General features: G+C 40.6%; 2 protein-coding genes across 2 annotated transcripts; both read right to left on the reverse strand.

The window, feature by feature from the left end:
- Positions 1 to 2,058: 2,058 nt before the first annotated feature.
- On the reverse strand, positions 2,059 to 8,174 carry tmem109 (transmembrane protein 109). Its single transcript, XM_035176763.2, has 3 exons — positions 7,827 to 8,174; positions 5,633 to 5,735; positions 2,059 to 3,946 (listed from the first exon to the last, which is right to left on the reverse strand). The coding sequence occupies exons 1-3, from the start codon at positions 8,034 to 8,036 to the stop codon at positions 3,576 to 3,578; spliced, it is 684 nt and encodes a 227-aa protein (XP_035032654.1). The 5' UTR covers positions 8,037 to 8,174; the 3' UTR covers positions 2,059 to 3,575.
- A 474-nt stretch (positions 8,175 to 8,648) lies between these two features.
- On the reverse strand, positions 8,649 to 20,200 carry tmem176 (transmembrane protein 176). Its single transcript, XM_035177835.2, has 7 exons — positions 20,049 to 20,200; positions 17,754 to 17,882; positions 15,627 to 15,737; positions 15,476 to 15,532; positions 12,431 to 12,577; positions 10,955 to 11,071; positions 8,649 to 9,790 (listed from the first exon to the last, which is right to left on the reverse strand). Exons 1-7 carry the CDS (start codon positions 20,181 to 20,183, stop codon positions 9,731 to 9,733), a joined length of 756 nt encoding a protein of 251 aa, XP_035033726.2. The 5' UTR covers positions 20,184 to 20,200; the 3' UTR covers positions 8,649 to 9,730.
- Between the last annotated feature and the right edge of the window lie 2,731 nt (positions 20,201 to 22,931).

Genomic DNA, 22,931 nt, shown 5'->3' on the forward strand with positions numbered 1-22,931 from the left:
TGAGGTGTGTTCACACTTAACACTGAGGAAGTGTTTGTATGAGCCACAAACAGCCCAGTGGATCTGACCAGAAGCTAGCAACAGGCTAGCTGGGTTGTGTGTATCCCAGAGTCACACAAAGTCTGTCTGTTGTTCCATCTGCTCTGTGTGGTGTCGCTCCACATTCAGTCTGAACACACATCCATGACCTGGTCATTGAAGGACCAGACGTACAACACAAAGAATGTGTTGTAACACAATGGGAGCAGTACAATTGCTCCCCTCTCTCCAGGGTCTGTTATGTTGCAGGATGTCAGTTTTTCTTTTTCTTTTTCTAATGCAGTTTACTTGTGCATTGAATGACTGGTCAGCTAACATTGGCTGACCGTCAGTGATTTTTGTTGTTGGTAAAATATAAACCAGGTCCGGGACAGATCAGTGTGTGAACAGGACCAGCGGCCCCGCAGGTGCACTGTACCTGGTGTCAGGTTTTCTGTTTTCGTGAAACTGACGGATTGAATTAGTAAAACTTTTCCTACACGACTCTATAAGCACAGACCCTAGCTACCACATGACTAGATGTTCAAGGTGATGTTGTGGTCCATATTCTGAACTGGCAAATCACAATCCAACTGGTAAATAGTGAACCAGGAGGTTTTGGGGCCGACTTTAAATCAAGCCTGGGCCCTCAGCAGCACCCCTTAGGTCCAGCTTGTTCTGGCCTTACAGGTACATACTTATATTATGACAGGGAATTGCTAAAACAATAGCTACCTCATTTTTGGATTCTATGCCTATTAGGTCAGCTCATTCAGGATATGCTAATAGTTTGTATTAGTCAGTGCTTTGGATTTGTACAGTATGTCACAGTCAAATAATAAGTCAACACGAGTCAATACAAAGCCCCAAATCCTCTGATAGTAACACTGTGATTCCAATGAACTGGTTTTGCTGCCAAGTGTGGCTGTTGTAAACAATAACAGCTTAATCACAAGAATGCAACCAGACAAACCACTTCGACTGCCTTCAGTGTGACCTCATGCCTTCTTACTATTACAGCAACACATATTACTCATCATCCATATACAGCTTTTGATACTTGTGTCCCAGACAAATCACACTCAAGACAATGTAGCTTTTTGATTAAGAACATCTAAGGACAATGATTTTCAGTGGTGCTGCTTTTAGCATGAAGGTGACCGTGGCCTCTTTTCTCCTCCATCTATAACTTTGGTTGGACTTTTTCTTGGACAGCAAAACAAACTCTGGTTTTTAGCTTTCTGTCCTAGATCTGATGTTCCTAACACGTAGCAACAGGAAGACGTACTGTGTTTTCATTAAATGAAAATCTTGTGATGTGAGGACCACTTTAACTATTGGACCATACATATGGGGTGTTTTTGACCAGTCCTTATGTTCTGACATGCCTTTTAAGATATACATATATTTGTGTGTGTGTAAAATGTAACAAATGTTAGTCACTAAGTGTAGTTGTAGTTGATAGTTGTGGGTGTTAATAGAGTTGGAGGCCCACATCCACTTTTGGACTTTCTGCCAGTGAACTCTGACATTGTCCTCCTACCTCTCATTTTGTATCTCTTCATGCTTTACATTTATGTGCAACTTAACATCTGAATAAAGTGGCATTCTGGAGTTCCTCTCAAATGAATTTATGATACTGTTCCGATTCTGTACTTAGACATCAGCATCCTTCAACTGAAGTGCTTGTGTAAAACTGAGTAGAAACTCTAGTAAAAACATTTGCTGTCATTATTTGTATTTCAGAGTAGCTTATTTAGTGTATGGATTATGACATGTACCAGATCAAATTGTCTCTGTATACCTCCCAGCAGCCAGTTCCTCACCACTGCTTGATGGGAAGACATGCACAGCTGGCCTACTTTGACCAATGCACTTCACTGATCTAGACAGAGTAGAGGGCAAAACAACATATTGTACTGCACCAAGTACACGGAGGCAGAGGGACAGTTTCATTTGCTATAGCGGCACAAGAAAAATATGATAATGGGATGTCTTGATAGGAAGGGGAATGAAAAAAAAATAGCTGTATACAGTTAGTTTTCTTGATTAGAATATATTTAGAGTATATTTATTCTGCCCAGAGAGCAAACACCACCGATTCCAGTGAGTAACAAACAGTTCAACATATATGAGATATAGAGAAAATGATCAGAGAAGAGTAGCATCTCCAACAGTAAAAAAGAATCTATGTCTGTGTATCTAATAAGCAGACAACAAAATCCCCAGCATTAAGTGTTTTGTAGCAGCCAAGTCAAGACAAGAAAATGGTACGATTAAAATGAATAGGCCGTGTGGTAACGTGTTAAGCCTTGGAGGCAACTGACACAGCACAGTCAGTTGAAGTCGTGCTGCCGGATTGGCCGTCTCAGGGTAGAGCATCTCACTCTCACACGCACACACACTCAGTTCCAGGCCTGAAAGGTTTGGGCAGAGACCATTCACATGCTTCAACACATTGTTCTGATGTACGATTTGTTGTTAATGATTGGGAAGGCCAATAAGGTTGCTGTATCCTGGGGCCAGTAAACATGTAGCAACACAAACATCTGATATTATGGACCATAATAGATCTGTGAACCTGCATGTGATACATGGATACAAACAATGTTTCCGTCGATTACTATCATGAGTTGACAGCATAAAGCCTCGTGAACTGCAGCATAACAGCGACAGTGGAATAAACCTGAGCTCACTGAGTGTTCTGGTTTTTAGGCTCCATCTTTTTCTCTCTCACAAACACACTGGACATACCTGGACCACTGGGGGCATTTAAAGAAACGCCGTAACGTCAGTGGCCGGGTAGACCAGCAAAAATCCATTAAGTTTTTACTGGTCCTGCCTGACTCTTTACCAGCCCTCTATTTGAGCCTGTCATTCTGGGTGTACATGAGAGCGTATTGCTGTCTGCCATAAAATGGACTGTGCTCAAGGACCGATCACAACACATCCAGCCTGTTATTAGTATTATGTTATTTGGTATGATCATGGAATGGGGAGGGGGCATTGTTACATCTTTATGTCAGTAGTGGAGTCAGCCACAGACCCAGTCCATGTCCATGTATAAGACAGAGCCAGATTGGCGGGATGTGACAACAACACTACAGTTAGTGTGTTTGTGGGGTGGGAGAGTGTAAAAGCAGTATGGTAGATTCTCTGTATAAAAGGATTGAAATACTTAAATGGGAGTAGGCACCGCATTGAATCAGAGCAGCCCTCTATAACCTCTGTGTGTAAAACTGAGACTACAACATTTCTCATCATGATAAAACATCTGACTGGATGTATTATTACTGTTCTCAAGAGTTGAGGTACCATTTTTTTAATAATTCCCAAAGATATGCTCATTTTCTTTCCTTCTGAGAGTGAAATAAGAAGAGTGACATCAGGTTCTTGGTAAGCATTTTACAGTAATCTGCTGCCTGGAATGATTGAGTAGGTATATTGTGTCAGTAACAACTCATGAGAAATGCATTTCTTTTTTTAACACAAAGAAAACATGTAAAGTGTAAAAAGGTTTGTCTCTTGAAGTTCCACAGTGCTTCATCATGTGCAGCTCAGTCCAACTTTGTCCACTTCTCCATCTCTCGCAGTCGCGTCTCCAGGATCTTCACCTGCTCCTCCAGGTGAACAGTTTTATCAGACGCATCAGGGCCCTTCGAGGTCCCGACGCCCAATAGGACGCAGACGCACACAAGGACAGCCAATCGGATGGCCATGGTTTCTGTGCCCACGCTGTGGTCTCTCAGGATGAGTCCAAAACAGGCCAAGGCCACACCCAGTTTCAGTAGCCAAAGGGCCCGCCTCAGAGTGGAGGCAACTAAATTGAGAGCAAGGGAGACCAGCCAGTAGCTAATGAGAGCCACGAGAAGCCACTGAGCAAAAAAGATCAGCCCCTCTGGAGTCACTTTGTTGACAGGGAAGACGACTGTGGAGAAGAGGAATACGATGACAACACTTCAGTTAAACTGCAATAATATCTGAGTTTAATTCACTGTCTCTGGCTGTGTGTTCATTGAAGATGATAAAGTAATTTAACTTATTCAAAACGAGAGGATTCACATTAGGTCAAACTGTTAGCTAGTGTTAAACTAAACCAATATTCATATTAAAAACTAAAAACAAAAAGAATCTCGGAGTAGTAACATTTTCCTATTTAACATCTGAATGAGTGTTGAGGACAAACCTGTCCTGACATGTCCTACATTTTAAGGATTAACTTTAATCTATGCATCTTGGCTTGATTATCAGACACTGCATTTATCCCGGTTTAGTAGGCTAGTCAGTTAAATATCTTTATTTGGACGCAGTTGTGTCCTGTTTGTTCCTTTTATACTAAAGATCAGAGATCAGTTGAATGTTTCTGTCACTGCTTGTTGATGCAATGTATCAAATGTCTCCTCTTAGAAGCTGGGGTCCTCTAAATGAGTGTAAATCTGAATAAAAACAAAACATTTTAATCAGTCTATAAAGATATACTAACTGGTAGCTAACAGACTAGTTAGTGATAATGAACAAACACCTGTAATAATATACAGTATATCTTCATAGATAACAAATACTGATTATTAATAATAATCACTTAAACTACATCATAGACTGACGCAGCATTTATGACATGATTAAATAATACTGAGCGAAGCTGAATTCAGGATTTACAGTGTTACACTTTAAACATTATCTCAGACGGCATAGAGGTTTTAGTCAGCATTGACTGGAAACACCTTTGATATGACAACTGGAGACCAGATGTCTTTTGTCATGGTTTGTCTCAACATGCTCATAAGGTCTTTTTTGGCAATGATAATAAAACAAAACAAGCTACAACTAACAATAATTTTTATTACTGATCAATCAGCTGATTATTTTTAAGATTGACTGTTTAGTTTATGAAAAATAGCCATGACAAGCACAAGTCCATGTGATATTACAACACATCACTTAGTTTGTTTCCTGCTGCATGTTTACTTGTCCTGGTTTTGTTCATGATCCTGCAGCTGTTTGCTGGGCGTGGCTGCTGGATTCTTGTTCTCCCGACAATCCATCAACAGCCCTGAGCTTCATCACCTGATCATCTCCACGGCCTACTGCAGCATATAAATACCAGCTCTTCCACTGAGACTCTGTCAAATCGCTGTTCAATGTTTGTGGTAGAGACTCTTCTGTTCACCTCTCTGCCTTTGTTGTGTTCTGAAGATTTGTTACCGTGTCGGAATATTAACCTCTGTTTTAACCTCTGGATCGACGAACTGCTTTGTCATACCTGCTGCGCTCAAATGTTTGGACACCTGCCTGTCTCTTTGTCTGCATATTATCTAAACTGGACTGGTTGGAAAATAGATTATTCAACACATGCAGGGACACATACACACACTGTAGGTTATTTTACTGCTGAGTGTTATTTATTGTAAAGGGTGATAACTCTTACATTCATGAGACATTCAGAGGAGGGTGTCCCCGCTCAGCCTGCCGGCTGAAACCTCCCCAGAGAAATGTAAGGAATTTCAGCAATTTTGCCAAACAATGTTTTTGCTTGTTCATAATGTGCCCATTGGTGCGTGGCATTGTAATAAAAAAAATACCCTGTGAATGTGATGTTGTCAAGGATGCTTACCTTGAATTCCAGATGCCTGCAGGAAATGTGAGACATACTGTAGGAGCACGTTAAGACCACTGGCCAAACTCCCTGCAACAACACTCAGAACCTGAGAGAAAGCCTGGAGAAGGGGAGAGGAGGGGAGAGGGGGGTTAAGATTAATGACTGTACATAAAGATGATCAATGATTGTCGATAAAGATGGAAGACTTCCACTTCCTCACTGTGTAAAAATGAAGCCAATATATCTTGGATACGGGCGCTGACATCTCGCACTGGTGATGTCATTTGGTGATCATGTAATGAAGCCACGGTAACGAGGCACCACCCATTAAATCACCTGACCAATCAGAAGTCAATCTACAGCTGTCAATCATGATGTCCCAGCCCCTTTAATGGCATCAAATAACAAATTAAAGGGATAGTTCGCCAAAAAATTAAACTTGAGTAATTATCTACCCCCCACTATGCCGATGGAGCGGTGGGTGAAGTCTTTGAGTCCACAAAACACTTTTGGAGTCTCAGGGATAAACAGTGTTGCAGCCAAATACAATACAATTGAAGTAACTGGTGATCAAGCGTAATAAAACAGAAAAAAACATAACATGCCTCCATACTGCTCATGTGGTGTCATCCAAGTGTCCGCAAGCCCCGACATTCATAGTCAACTCAAAACCGCATCAATTACACCGTCTCTAGCCTAAATGTCCTCTGATATCCTCCTTGGAGCTGCGTTCGCGCGCACACAACGGAAATGCACACACACTGCACACAAGCTCTCGCCCAAGGGCACACGAAGGGTGAAAGTTAGCATCGCTACATCCACGAGCTTAGCCACTTCCGGTTGCTGACTTTTAGGCTTAAAACTTGGTGTAAATGACGCCGTTTCGAGTCCAATATGAATGTTGGGGCTTCCGGACACTTGGATGACACCACACAAGCAGTATAGAGGCATGTTATGTATTTTTTCTTGTTGTTTTATTACATTTGAAAAATGTATTACCAGTACTTCAGTTGTATTGGATTTAGCTGCAACACTGTTTACCCCTGAAACTCCTAGGGTGTTTTGTGGACTCAAACACTTCACTCACCCCGCCATCGGCATAGTGGTGAATAGATAATAAGGGCAGTTTCATTTAAAACCGAACTCGTGAGCAATGCATAGTTGAACATGCCTCAATGTGATAAATCAAACCATCTTTGTGAAAATATTATTAGACGTGTACTTTGAGTTTTTAGTTTGGGCCATGTCCCATCTACTAACATGAAGGAGGTTGGTTAATGACCTATAGGGGGTGTTTTGGCTTCACTTTAGGGGAGCTGTCATGTCTTCCATCTTTATTTACAGTTATTGGTGAAGACAGTTGGCTGAAGTTGCTTTACCTCTATTAACATCAATATGTTCTGCTCCACTGAAAACAAGAGGCTTTATAAATTGTAAACACATCTCATACTAATGCTTCATAGCTCAACAACAGCATCTGGGTTGCCAGGTTGGGGCCAATCCTCCATGAAGAATACTCAGGGTTTCACACTTAGGTAGATCACTGTATGACTTATAGCTATTCATATCAAAGTAACTGAAGAACTGATGACTATAACACTGGAAACCAGATGCTGGAGCAGTACGACAAGATGGAGGATGGCAGCACCAAAATGAAGCCCTTGATGGGGGTGATCTATGTGCCTTTAACAGACAAAGACAAGCAGTGGTCCAGGGATGAGCTTTGAAGAGGAAGACCGTCCGTTTTCCACCTTTTAAGTTTGAACCTGGAGAAGACTTGGATGGGGTCGAACCGCCCTCGTCATGTTGCAAGCATAACAGTGTAGTCACATTCAATTACAAGCATGAATAAATCACTACTACAGTGTTCTGCATTAATCCACATGTTGATATAAGGTGTGTTTTGATGCATGAATTAACTTCTGTATTAATAAAGCTGAGAAGACTCGAAACAGGAAATAAAGTTTTTGTTGCTCACTTTGCTTTTTCCAGACAACACACTGATGACACGAATACATGATACATATAGAAACCTATGAAAAGTGGTCGCTGACAAGTGATTTTACATTCATGAACGTTAAAAGGTGTTGCAATAAGAAAGCTGGTACTTCTATCATGACCCTTGTGTTGTTCTTGTAAGCAGCAGCCCTCACACACACTGTTGCACTCAGCTATACTGACGTTAAACAACATGGTTTCCATCTCTGACCTTCTGTACCGACAGCACCGTCTGCTCCCCGGCCAGTCTGCCGAGGTAGGTCCTTCCCTCGCCGGCCAGGTCAGCCAGGGCTGCCCGGAGCTCCTGGATCATCCCGGAGCGACTCTCCAAAACTTTCTCCCCTGAAACGGCCACGGACAGGACGGCGAGCACACACACACACAGCCCGCTGAAACATGTCGGGTTTGACTGAGAGGACATGACGACAACACACACTCCTCAGTGGAACACGTCTGTGAACAATGAACAGCACAAGTTACTTTATGTATCAGTAAACAGCCGCCGAGTAACGACTAACTTTTTCCAACAGGATGTGGAAAAACGTCGTGGTCAATGAAAAGAAACGTCTGCCACCTGCTGGGCTGAGTGTGCAACACGTTTCCGTGACAATCTTAATTCACAACCTTAAAGGGATAGTTCACCGAAAAATGAAAATTCACTCACCACTATGAAGATGGAGGGGTGGGTGAAGTGTTTGAGTCCACAAAATGGACCCTAACCCGAACCCTAGTCCGCTCGTGTCGACATCAGAATTTTCTTTTCTTTTTCTGGTGAACTATCCCTTTAAACATTAGCAATCCATGCATCACCCTAACCTTAACCAGGACCTTTAGGAGCAAGCTTTGGTCCCATGAGGTGTACTGGTCCTGACAAGGTCAGTGTTTATGCTGGAAAGGGTCCAGAGGTAACAAAAGTGAGCACACACACACACACACACACACACACACACACACACACACACACACACACACACACACACACACACACACATTTACTGTAGTTGTATAGAACAAAATGAATCTCCGAGGACCATGGGTTTAATCCATATGTATATATGATTTTATTTTATATAAAATAATGCAAACTTTATCAGAGTTAGAACACAATTAATAAACATATTTCAACATTGTGTTAACGAAGAATACAGAAAAAAACAAACACGATACTGTATACTTTGTGCCATTCACACATCTATTTCAGATGTGAGGAACATTGTTTATCTCAAAGTAATTGTGAAACTGACCGACAAAAAACAGGTCTGAATTCAGTGGTGGAGTATTTTACTGTTATTTTAAAGCTTTTCATAAAGTCAGTATTCACCTGCTTGTTACACACACAGATGATCTACTCTTATACAAAGTGGAAGTGTTTCCTCTGCAGAGAAGAGCTCTCTTACTACCATTATAATATCAATCCGCCAATACAGTATCAATACATTTCTGCTAAAAGCTCTTTAATTGGAGTGGTTTTATTGAAGAGTGTCCATCCTGTATCATGTGTTTCTTGGGGGAAGGCTCGGTTTGGTTCAATGTAGGGTACACACGGCCCCTTTTGCCAGGAACTGCCATAGTCCCCTGTAATGCTCTGTACACATGGCTGCCCTTTGCTTCCTGTTCCACTCACACAGTTTGCTTCACTTCACAGGATAAATGTTCACATTTCATGGCCACAAAAGATTTACAACACAAGAGCAAAGTCTCTTGATCAGACTACGTGTTTTCTGCCTTTCCTCTGTTCCCTTCCATTCATTTGATAAAGGCTCATATTTGAAACATTCTGCCAATGTTTATAGGTTTTATTATTCATAATTTCTTATTTTCATAATGCAGCTCTGTTGTTGATTGAAGTTTGGAATCATTTGGCTTAAGAGTACAAAAAATCTAATATTCAGATACTAACATACCTTGACAATAATAAAAACAAGAGACATTTGAAAAGAGAAGCTCCTGAGCTCCACAACATTTCAGGTAGCAGAGTGGATAAGTCACAGGCAGACAAGTAGACAAACACAATGTGAACAAGAGGTAATCCATCACCCCTGGTTCAATCAACATCCCAACATGATGAAAGCTGATCAGTCGCCCTGATGAGACGTCATCCCTCACCTCTACTGATCAGTGCAGGTTTGGGGGTATGAGTGATTCGGGGGTGGATGGAGCAGCGTGAGAGAGAGACTATGGAAGACAAAGAGAGAGAAAGAGAGTCAGCCCCTTGGTGGGCTTACATTTCCTCACATATCATAAAGTTAAGTTTCCTAAAATGCATTCAGGGACAGTGACAATGAGGACTTGGGAGAAGAGAGGGGTTTTCTGAACAGTGACACATCTCCAGTGGCTGACCGATTAGTATTAAAAGTCAAGGCTAATACTGCTGCACACTGGCAGGTTTCCCTAGGCTGCAATTGTCTAATAATTTTCTACAAGAGCATTGTTAGTTCAAACTTATTATAAGAAATATGTTCTATCAAAATAAATATTCGCTCATCATTCATATATTATGGAAATTTATACTTCATATATGTTAAATAGTGTGCTGCATTTGCATGTTTCACTGACCCACTAGCTGTAGTTGATTGAGATTAATTGGATGTTGACCAATTAAATAGTCTCTTCACCCTGTCTAGGTTACAGGTCAAGGTTGTAACCTAGGTTACAGGTTAAGCTTGTGTAACCTTGTGCTGCTATGTCAGTGTCAGCGACTGTAAAAAAAAGTTGGATGACAAGTCTGCAGGGGTCTTGCCGCTCTAATGCTAGCTGATAAAATCTAAAAGAAATGAATGAAGTAAACACATCATGTCGACAAACAACAGCTGTAATTTCAGCAGACACAGATTGACTGACTGATTTTGCATTTTGACCAGTGAGAGACAACAGACAGAGACAAATGGGTTTTGTTTTTGAGTTTGCTTTTTGTTGCTCACACTGAATCCCACAGAGAACTGATTGTCCTTTTCCTTTGAATTGAGTAGGAGGCTCAGCTGTTTGTATTCAGTGAAGCAGATGTTTCATATGAGCTCTATAAAAGCTCTATGTGGTGTAGTTTGTTAGGGCTTTCACTATTTGGAAGTTCACACAGCAACTAATTCAGGGTAATACAAAAATATATAAAAGTATATGTCATGTCATGCTGCCATGTAAAAATATGATTAAAACAACGTGAACCTGTTGAATACAGCAAGAACCCTCTGTCACATCAGAAGTGGAAATACAAGTGGAAGTAATAACAGCCATGTCAGCAGGGCAAACAGCACAGTGAGGTTGTGTCATTCTGTGATAGGAATTCGTGTAGAGTAGATTAGTCAGGTCTTTGCTAATAAAGAAGAAGTCTTTGAATCTTACAGTGTACTGTCCAAAGCTGCGCCTCTGTCTGAAGAGAAGGAAGCTGAGAACCGCAGAGATGGCTGTTTGTGCCAGAGTGAAGAGAAGAAGGGATGACTTCAGTCCTCTGCTCAGCCTCTGTGGTAAAGGACACACAGCAATCACATTCACTTCTGTAATTGCAACACACACACACACACACACACTCAAGCCTTTTTTCAGATATGACCTCCTGAGGATGTGCAGGTAATTGAGTCGGGACTTTCTCCAGAGTTTGCCTTTCACAAATGCACAACGCAGCAGGAGATTCTCCACTCAGACACGTTCACAACAACATAGACATTTCCGGAGAGTTCAGGTGAGGTGCAGCAGGCGGAGACAGGATGAAATGTATAAATTCCGCTGTAGAGCTCACGTGTTTTTGTTTACATCACATCAACATTGGCGTCTGCCCGTATCACCACAAACTCTCTTAAAATCTTCGTCATTCGGAGATAGTTGTTTTCTTTTAGTTATTTCCATTTGTGCGTCTGTCGCCTGTTAGATCCTCATCAACACGCCCACTCGCTCACTGTGAATCCTGCGGAGGATCTCCTGCTGTGCACTCATATCTGCTACGTCGGACTTTATACAAGGGGACTGACTGGAGAAAGTCTGGAGGCCCTCACTCTGACATTTTCGTTCACACATACACCCACTGCTGGGAAGCAGCTATACACACACGCATACATGCATACATGTGCTCTGTAGTGTCATGAGCCTCATTGATACAAAGAGGCTCCCTCGGTTAGAACACAAACAATACCAACACTGCTATTAAATAAGGCTGTGATGTGTGGATTTGTCACACACTGTTTATTAAAGGTCCAGTGTGTGATATTTAGGTGAAAGGGATCTATTGGCAGAAATTGAATATAAAATAATCCTAGTGATGTTTTCACTAGTGTGTGATCACCTAAATTGGACGAATTGTGGTTTTCTTTACCCTAGAATGGGCCCTTTAAACTTTATATTTACATCAGGAGCAGGTCCTCTCTACGCAGGCCGCCATGTTTACAGTAGCCCAAACTGGACAAACAAAACACCTTTTGAGTTTTATGACAACTGAAGGCTACACCAGCTTCTCCTTCATGTTTGAAATGGGAGGGTGAGGTGAGGGGTATTCAGCTGCAACATGCAACTTCACCACTAGATGTCACTGAATTCTACACACTGTACCTTTAAGTTCTTTTACATGTGTCCAGTTAGTTATTTACGTGTATTTTTCATTTGTACATCATTGTTTTGAGTCTAAATTCTCCCAATAAATTGTGTCCGTGACCTACTTTTACTAATCTACAGGTTTTTTCATAGGCCACAGAGGAGCCCAGTATTAGTTCAAACTTTCCACCAGACCAACTCTCATCCTCACACACACTTCTAAGCTTTCAGTTGTTGTTGTTGTGTTGTGTTGTTTTGGGTGAAGGCATGATGACATGAAATGAAGCTGACACCAACCAGGGCGAAGTCTTTCTCAGTGCAGTTTTCTTTTGCCACCTTGACGCAGGTCACCACAGGGCTCTTGTCGATGTCCACAGAGTAGATGATCACAGCCGCCACTGACAGCACAGTGGACACCACACTCACCATCAAACACAAATGCAGCTGAAACACAAAACATTAGAAGTGGCAGAAAAGTAGCAGTACTAAGCTGAGCAGCAGCTGCAGTAGGACTAGGGCAGGGGTCGGCAACCTTTACCATCAAAAGAGCCATTTCGCCCCCTCTTCCACCAAATACAATTTGTCTAGAGCCGCAAAACATATTTGATAACACATCTTATAAAGTTTTATATATAGTTATACTCAGTGTTGTGCAAGTTCACACTTAAAATGAACTAGTTCAGAGTTAAGTTCATGCAGATTAAAATGAAGTAGTTCACGTTCATAGTTACATTTTTCAAATTTTGAACTAACTTCACAGTTCCTAAAATGAACTAGTTCACGTTCATTTGTTCCATTTTTTATTGGGATGATTTAGGTGACAAACGTCCGGTCATATGTTTGGTTATGAATCGATGGTGTCGGATCATGTCTGCGTGTCGCTCCGTTCATTATAACAGTGAGTCCTGACTGTGAGCGTCACTACTCGTGTTGTACTGAGCACAAAATGTCATTGTCATTTTTCCCGATGTTTAAATGCAGTCTCATAAACTCTAGAGCGAATCAAACAAACACTAAGTTACTTCATGTACTGATCAGGTCCTGATAACTAGTGATGAGTGTTTATTAGTTATAGTGAGAGCAGGTCAGAGTGGATGAGGACACAGAGACTCCAGCTCGGTACAAACCAACTGCAGCTTCTGCTCTGATCACTGAGCAGCTGTGACCAGAGAAACTCTGTGTTTTCACTGTTTCCACTGTTCTTCAACAAGGTCACTTACCGGATGCTTCACATCAACGAGCTCTGATCTCACTGCTTGTGGCTCTGAGCGAGTGAGTGGGGGCGGAGCCCCCGGGGCCTCTCTCTCTGTGTGTGTGTGTGTGTGTGTGTGTGTGTGTGTGTGTGTGTGTGTGTGTGTGTGTGTGTGTGTGTGTCTCTCGCTCCTGGTGTTTCACATGATGTCCTGATTCACGATGATTTAAAAAATGAACGTGAGTGACGTTCACTCTTGTTGGAGTGAACGTCACTCATGTTCATCATATGAAAACTGATTTGTTCAGTTCATTGTTGGCGAAAAATATAATTCATGCACAACACTTTACAGTGAGCCACTGCAGAGGGGCTGAAGAGCCGCATGCGGCTCCAGAGCCGTGGGTTGCCGACCCCTGCATTAGGGGTAAACACTTCCAGGAAGCAGGTTTGTTCATCAGTTTGTTCATCCTGTTAATCCTGAGTTGAGGGGAAACTCTTGATTTGCAGTTTCAGAAACAGAGATGACATAGTTACTTAGTTACTGTGGTAACTAACTCTGTTAAGTTCACCCATCAACTGGCAACTTTTCTCTTCTTTTCAACAAGCCGCTCTCAGTTTCTGTCACAACTCTTCATTTGCTCAGTCATTAAGTCCATATCAGATCACATATAGGACTGTGTTCATTTGGATCAGCAAAGGAAGGTCAAAATCCTGTTTGGATATAAGTTCTTGCTTATATGACAGATAGTTGTCAGTTTAAGAACAGACACAACAATGTACCTTTTTCTGTAGCCAAGTGCTTGCTCATGGTGGGAATGCTGGGTCTCTTAATGAATAAACTTGACCTGACCTGTCAATCAGTTATCTGCACTGAAACATCTATCTTACATCAATCACATACATTCAAAATAAACAATGTAAAGCTTCAGACAAATGAGACACTGATCAGCTAATAATTATTTCCCATGTATCCAATCACAGGTATTATGTCAGAGGAGAGTGTGTGAATCTCTCCATGAACTTATCATAACCCTTGTATGTTGGCTGCTGCCTATTTCATGTATTTACCCAGCTGCTGTGGCCCACGACATCACTAGTAGTTGTAGCTGATTAAAATATGTGTCCCGTTTCTGTTTCGTGACAAAGTTAAGTTACTTGATTGTGTCATGGAAAATGTTACCATTATACCATGCTTGTATTATCTCTGCTTATGCATACCATTTCTCCGTGTGAAACTATTAGGATGCCACATATCTGCAGAATGCTTGTCTCCCCCACCAAGACCTCGAGGAGACACACACACACACACACACACACAGTTCAACTCTTCACACACACACATTTCTTCATTGTATCTGCATAAAAAGCATATGCCTGCAACTGTTTCTTTGTCATTCCCTCTGCAGAATGCTCATCGCACACTGTATGACTGTCTGACCTTCCTTGCAAGGAATAAAATCCTCTTAAAAGACTATTATTCTTGAATCTCTTTATTTCAGAAGTCTCACCAGGTCAAATTTCCATCACAAACGTGAATCTTTTTTTCGGTGTTTATTATCCAGATGTATGTTGTTCCTGGACCCCTTGGATATGGGCTAAAACCTAAGTGTTTACAGACTCAGGACGCATCATTGATATTGGAAGGAGGTGACTTCGAGACTGTGGCTACATCCACAATAATATGATTCCACCATGAACACTGTTTGAAAACAAAAATCATCTCTGTCCAGACAAGTGTTTTAACTCTGCATCAGAAATAATCTTCATCCATACCAACACATAACACGTGACCATTTAGTCACTATTAACAGGAAACACATTGTATGCTTTGCAGTTTGTTGCTTAGTTGCATAAAATACGACTAACAGGGATGGTGTAAAGAAAGAGCAGGGATGTCTTTTCTTGGACCGACGACGAGGTGGAACTGAGAGTAAGTGTTTGCAACACTTTGTATTCACCGTTGATAGTCGAGTCTTGAACAGTCAGAACCAATCAGGATTTGAATGTGGGCGTCTGTTTTTGTTTCCAACAGTTTTAGAGATATAAACGTAGCAAAAGTGATGCGTTTTAAAACAAAAGTATTAATGTGGGTGTAGGCTGTGTTTGTGTACAGGCATGCATGTGTGTGTATGTTTCGTCAATGGACTCACAGTCTTCATGGTGCAGTGTTTGTCCAAGTAGATTGCAACAACTCCTGCTGTGATGAACTGGCAGCACACACCCCAAAAAGAAATAAAAAGGTTACAATGAAATCAGAATTATTATATTATTATTATTGTTGACACACACACACAAACTTACCATTAGGCCGCTCCACCAGGGAACTCCCAGGGTGACAACCTCAGTGAATTCAGTGACGTGCAGAGGAATGGAGTAGGACATGACCATCAGCCCCAGCATAACCTGACTCACCTAGAACAAACACGCACGCACGCACGCACGCAAACACACACACACACACACACACACACACACACACACACACACACACACACACACACACACACACACACACACACACACACACAGCTGTGTTTCAACGGATTTACATTCATTTCCTGGAGATTTGTAGTATTTATAATCCCCTAACTCAATATGTGATAGATTTACTGTACTATATCAAAGAATGACAACGAGTTTAAGGAAATATGCTAATTTTAAATACAGACTTCTGTAACAGCTGGGGTAGGGTCATTGGGGGTTGATTACATACTCACACTGCTGCATACTAATGCTAGTTACCTAACATAAAAGATAAAAGGCCAGTGAGGAAAGTCCCGGAAGACCCACTTTTATGTAATTACACAGAAACACTGTGTGTGCACAGTATTAAGCATTGCATTGTTTATCTCTTATTACAGGTTCAGTCACTACGACCCTGCTCAGTCCTTATAGCTCATGCTCCAAACATTTCCCAGCTCTATATTAAGTGAATGCATACCTCGAAACACCAAACACATTCACCATAGTGACATAATTCTACAAACTTTTTGTAGGACAAATTTGCATATATATTATTACCAACGTGTAAAAAGTTGTGAACACCAGAGAGTGAACATAATGGGTCAAATCTTTTTCAGCAGTAATTTGCTTTATCCACCAAAATGGCACCATATACCCAGTGAAAAACACAGCTACTGTCACATACTGACACAACTTGAGCAACAAATCATTACGAAGAGATAGATTACATGCTTGGAAGTACATGCTCTAAACTTTTAATCAGATTTCATCTCATACATGGCCTCACTGGTATTTAACTGCCATAGTGATGGGGGACCTGAACACATGGATATCATTTTCTACCCAACCTAAAAAGCATTCTTATGAAAGCTGGGTAAAACATGGATAAATATTAGAGATGCATTTGAAAGCTAGCAACAGCAGAGAGCACAGAAGAATTATAAGATGGATGTTGACTAGTTTTCTCCTGAATAATTATGCTTTAAGCTTCAGCTAATAGATCATGGCTTTTGGAAGGGCATTCTACTCATTCGGCATTTGAGTACTCCTATCCATACTATCCTATTTTTCATTCAATTATATTTTTAATTTCTTGTTTTACCTGTACTTATTCTGTACTTATAACTCATGACTGAAGAAGGAACATCAGGCAAGCGCTATTGTTTTCCACTGCCTCAAGATATCAAGATATCAATGTGCTAACAATGCACCTGACCAACCAACCCTCATTTTAACACTAACACGACCACGTGTGCTCACATGGCAGCAAATGAAAATAAGTGCATCGGCCTGAAAATAGCAAAGACACTTGTGTTGTGCTGGGTACTACTGTCTGAGTTGTGCTGATCATTTTTGTGTGAGAACTATAAAGCCTGTTAGTCCTAACCCCTTGCAGGAAAATCAACATTAAATCATAATAATTGCCTGAACATGAACACTTTAGAGGAATGTTGAAGACAATTAGCCACAGGCCATGAAACATCAGGTCAGTTTTTTTTATATTGATTCTAATCGAGTTTGAGAAGCATTTTATATTTTACACCTGAATCCCTTTTATTCTTGACAAAAAAGTAAACTTGCTAATAATTTCTGTCGCTTTCATTTGCATATAAATCGTCTTCCTGTGTCTTTCCTTCTTCTGTGTTTTCTTTGCATGGAACTGTTTTTGTTTAAATGTGACATCTAAAGATCACCTTTAGGGAATTTTTTCCACTTTGGTTCAGTGATTGGATTTCAGAGGTCAAAGGTTAAAGTCATGGTGACCTTATATGCATCTGGAAAAAAGGTTGTATAGAAAGTTATTCACTGATCATGGTTTATACATTTTGCAGAACAATCAACAATTGTGAGAAGAGAAAAATTCAGACCCCTACTCTGCCCAATTATCATATTATGTGAGGCTTCCACACCCCAACCCCCCACCCCCCCACCTACGCACACACACACACACAGTTTTAGACTCACCCCCAGACATTTGGGCTCTCCTCTCTGGACGGCAGCGCGCAGGACTTGCTGTCTGTCAGTGAGCTTGACAGCATTCGCATCCTCAAGCACCTGCACCGTCAGATCCCTAGAGACTGCCACTGCCATCACCTGGAGATGACAGCAGAGTTCACTGCAGGGTCATCACAAAGCTTTATGTTGCAGCTGTTGAGATCTGCAAAAGCTGCCGACCTTTCTCCATCACATACAGAAAAAGCACGGGTGTGGCCAACAACATTAAAGTGTTCATATTGTGCTTTTTTAACCCTCAACTTCAGGTGAAGACGTCAGCCACCGTGAGCATTTTTTAATAGCAGAACCTTGTAAACTATGCTAATCGCACACAGTTGAGTAATTTATAAAATAGTATAATATGGTAACATTTGTCCCATAGTGTTAATTTTTAAATGCTTTTAAAAATGCTTACTTGTATTTGAATTACAGATGAAAATTTCAAGTAACTTTATTACATAAGTTCAATGTTAAGAGTTAGATTTAATGAAGAGTTTTTCTATCATGTTACATTAGTTATAAATCAAATAACTTGACATTTTTACATAAATTATTTTGAGACTACACTGTCTGTTGCAAATCTGAAAGTTTCAAGTCAAAAGTCTGTGGTTCAGCATTGATGCAAAATCTACATCAGAAATAATGTGACAATGTGCAAATACTATTGGCCTATTTTGGGGTGAACTCAATATATAAGACTAGTCTTACATGTCACTGTTATTAACACACTAGGGTTGTCCTTTGCTGGATGGGTTTCTTTAAAATAATCTGTGGCATAAATTAAGAGTAGCATATACCCACTTCTCCAGGCACCACTACCCCACTGAGTGTGTTATGTAGGTTTTTGCGTGTGTAAAAGATCTGAAAAGTAAAAGCCCAAAGTTGGGAGTAAAGGCAGCGCCTCTTCTCCCACAGTGATCCCAAAGTTCCTGCAACACATTGTCAACAATTCAATTCTATTCAATTGTATTTGTGGAGGCCATCCGTCTTGAGCCATTGGTGTGGGTGAACAGAATAAGACAAACAAGATAACATTTGTGGTGTATTTGGTTTACTCCACCTGCTGGTATCCTGATTATAACGTTCATGTAAAAGAAGCCTCTGATGTTCATATTACATTATCTCCAGATAATTTGTGAAACCCCAACCTTAAAGTTCAAACTGTGCCAGTATATAGGGACAACGCTAAAACTATTGAGGAGTCAAGTGTCATATCAGATAACATACTGGCAATTACCAGTGACATGAAATCTGCATTGTTCACCAGATTGGCTGATATATTGATACTGATATAGCTCCACACAGAGAGAACCCAGCTGAACTGCTATTCAACTTGGAAACCACTGTGTAAAAAGGAATAGTATTAAAATGAATAGATTACGTATTAATGATTCTGATGGAAGTAAGCAGAATGCTTAACATGGCTTCCTTAGTCCTGATTGTGATTGATAATATGTGTGAGGCATTTCATTTCATATGTGAAATGAATTAAGTTGAACTCTTGTGATATCAAATAAAGAGCCTAGTACAACTGCTATAAATCCTCCTCTTATAATGTTCGATTCTGTCAGGACTGTGGCTGATTCTATCATGTAGTACATTCTCAAATATAGTTTATAATGTGGGACAGCATGCTTTGGGTAATCTGGGACAGTCATTTGAGTTCTCTAAATGGGGAAAATATGCATTTAGGGACCTCCTGAAGTTTGATTGTCAAATTCAGGCAGAATTTTATTTTTTGGCACAAGGAACACTAAAAGCTTTGTCATGTGTCCTCGGAGTATGATATCTCATTTATTTCTTCTGGTGTGGTTCGAAAACATCCTAAGGATTACAGAAAGGTATAATATGCTGATCTAATGTGTCCAGCAGAAATCTAAAATGCAAAGAAATGTCCCGGATTACCCGAAGTGACCCTCCAGTGTGTTCAGCAGCTGTTGTTGCAGAGTTGGAGGCAACAGTCCACTGCTTCATAAAGAAGTCACAACTGGAGCAGATGAGTGTTGATGTTTTATCGGTGGTCCACCGGAGCCGCCTGGTCAGCCCACACTCAACCGGAAATTCCATCTCTACCCGTTACGCACAGATTGACAGTGTTGCGTAAATTTGCAGCTCATCTGTTTTGGATTGTTGAAAAATAACGCAGCTCTGTGCGCCCCTGCTCTGTGTGTGTGTGTGTGGGTGAACCAGCCCCTCTTCCACCAGTATCAGGACATCCATGTAACAGACTTTATCATTAGAAAACACACAATGTCTCAGTCCTACCTTTTTTCTTCTCTGCAGAAATGTACGCAAAGTTGTCCTCGTCCGTAGGATCCTGTCGACCACTCGTTGTTTTTTAATGCACCTCCCTACGAGAGAGAGAGAGAGAGAGAGAGAGAGAGAGAGAGGGGGGGACATTGTCCGTACGTGGATGAGATCCAGCTGAGCTCCTCCTTCTCTTCCTCTGCTGGTTTACAGCAAACGTTTTGTTGTCGGGAATTTTTCACCGTGAAAAGTTCATCTTCAGGACATAGAATCCAGACGGTTTTTCTGCTCGATGTGATGCTCGCACCCTCCTGCTGCCATCCACACATCACAGTATATCCCTGAGAAGCTGCAGTCGAGGTAAGTGGCAGCTTCACATGACACTGTTATGATGAGTTCACAGTTGAAGGCCTACAGAAAGTACAACAGTGGCACATTTACTATTGTTGTGATATTGCTGCTGACAGATTAAAGTGGTAAAACGTATCCTCACTGGTGATGCCTGTTGTCTAGGCTCAACGTTTTGAGCGGATGAAGTGATGTTAATACATACTTCTCTATTTGTGAATCTTAAAAATAAACAAATGTGTGTTAATGATTTGTATTCTTATAGAATATAGAAAGTGTGTGTAGAAATGATTTGCATTTGATGAAGCATGTGCACATGTAGAAATAAAATTACAAAAAAGATACTGTGTGAATAAAATCTCAGAATAATAGAAATGAGTGGTGAGGTCACACAGAGAAACTGTGGAAAAAGAGGTGCTCTTGTCAACATCTACAATCACAGACAAACCCTGTGTAAAACTCAGCAGTGAAAGTTCCCTGTGTAAGGCTCAAGTTACAAGTACTAATGTTAACAATGTGTTTACCCCCAAATCTGATTGGACAATGACAATCCAGTCGTAAAGCACTATCCAATGAGAGGACATTACATTCAGATCACTTATTGTCAATCATATTTGTAACTTGAGCTTCACAATGAACCTTTCATGCAGTTTTTCTGCTTTATGTATCTGATCACACATTTTTCACTGTCTTTGTATAGCATCACCAATATTGTCACAGATTTTATTCATGCGATCTCTATTTTTACAAATACAAATCTTTGCTCTACATTGACAACCTTGAAATTGTCATGCTGAATCATTTTGTAGATTTATAAATGGTTGATTTTTAACTATAAAATATATAGACAGGTCTGTCAGGTCATGAAATCTTTACAAGCTCTCATTACGTGTACCTGTGTGCATTCAGCTGTCAGTATCTGTGTATACCTTGTGCCTGTATGTACCCCATACTTACATACCCCCTTTCTGTACCTGTATATACCTTGTACCTATATACCCTCTCTCTGTACCTGTATTGACCCTGTACCTCTCTGCCTGTACCTTTATGTACCCTGTACTTATTTACCCTGTACTGTATGTACCCTGTCTTTTACATTGGCTCTGAGGTCAAAACACAACCTTTGACAAAACACGTACATCTCAGAAAATTCAACTTAATTTTATAAAAAACACAATAGTGTAGAAATCACAACATTTATACACAGATTCTATAAAACACGACCACATTTCAGAAAACACATTTGTGTTTTGTTGGGTTTTGCTAAATGTTGCTGTGCGACCTATGTGCTTGCAGAGATTAATTTTAGAGGAGGATAGTGTCATCTAGGTTATTGTTTGTAGCTACAATTAACAGATGTTTATCTACAGATCTACCAATGATATAGATGGTATAGACACTACAATTTAGTGTAATTGGTTTCTGACAACTTTTGAATACCTAAGAAACAAGATACAAACTGTTCGACCAAAAATATTTCTGTCATTATTTGATTCATGTCCCCAAACTGGCGCAACTAGCAACAATTAATATCTTATTAACATGAACGAGCCAGTGCAATATAAGACTACAATGCAAAATATTGTCCACTTATATACAAAACTGAATATTCAAATATCATCTCTTGTCATTATTGCACAAGACTAATGTGTGACACAAAAGTTTGCCTTGTGTTTATACTCATATGGAACATATTGTTACTTCTGATATAGTCATTTTAGTTAAACGTATAGTGCTCCACATGAAAACCAGAAGTAAAACCCAAAATGCTCTTATTAAACAACCTGTTTCTTCTGAAATGGGAAGTAAAAAGTGTGTGCATAAGCTGAAGGAAGTGACTTTGTTCTTCTACTAATACAAACGAAACCGTTCCTGACACTTTTACTGGGCCTTGTCAGTTGTTTATTTCATCATCAACCTGCACCCCCCACTCTCCTCGACTCTTTCTTTTCTCTCCTCCTCCTCCTCCTCCTCCTCCTCCTCCTCCTCCTCCTCCTCTCCACATCTGCTTCTCATCCTGCAGCATTCCTGTCTTTCCTAAGAGGGTTGAGACATGTGGATTTGATGAACCCTCTCTCCCTTTCCCTCTCTCTCTTCCTTTTTTCTCTCTTTCACTACCTCATTTTATTCACTATTTCTCAATCCACTTGCGCAAACACCACACACATGCCACTTAGTTTTACTGGCTTCCCACTGTCTTCTGCCCTCTCCAGCGGTGCTGTGTCTCATGATCATGTGGTCTGTCTCTGTTGTTCTTCACATCTACTCATGTCTTTTCCCCCTCTTTCTCGCTCATTATCGTTTATGTTACCAGTTTTAAGGCATTATTCTCAAATAATGAGCATTTACCTTCATGCACTCATTTAACTCATTGAAATGAACCTTTCCGTAGTTATCTATCCATCATATTGCATACTGCAATTAGTCGCGTGTACCACATGGTGGTGTTGAAGAAAACCATTTCACAGCAATTAGTAGCTCCACATCATTACATCACACATGTCCCCTCTATTATTTCATTAAAACACCATATTTTATTCAGACAGGATGTTT

Source organism: Hippoglossus stenolepis, chromosome 2 (assembly GCF_022539355.2).
Source record: "Hippoglossus stenolepis isolate QCI-W04-F060 chromosome 2, HSTE1.2, whole genome shotgun sequence".
In the NCBI taxonomy this organism is placed as follows: Eukaryota; Metazoa; Chordata; class Actinopteri; order Pleuronectiformes; family Pleuronectidae; genus Hippoglossus; species Hippoglossus stenolepis.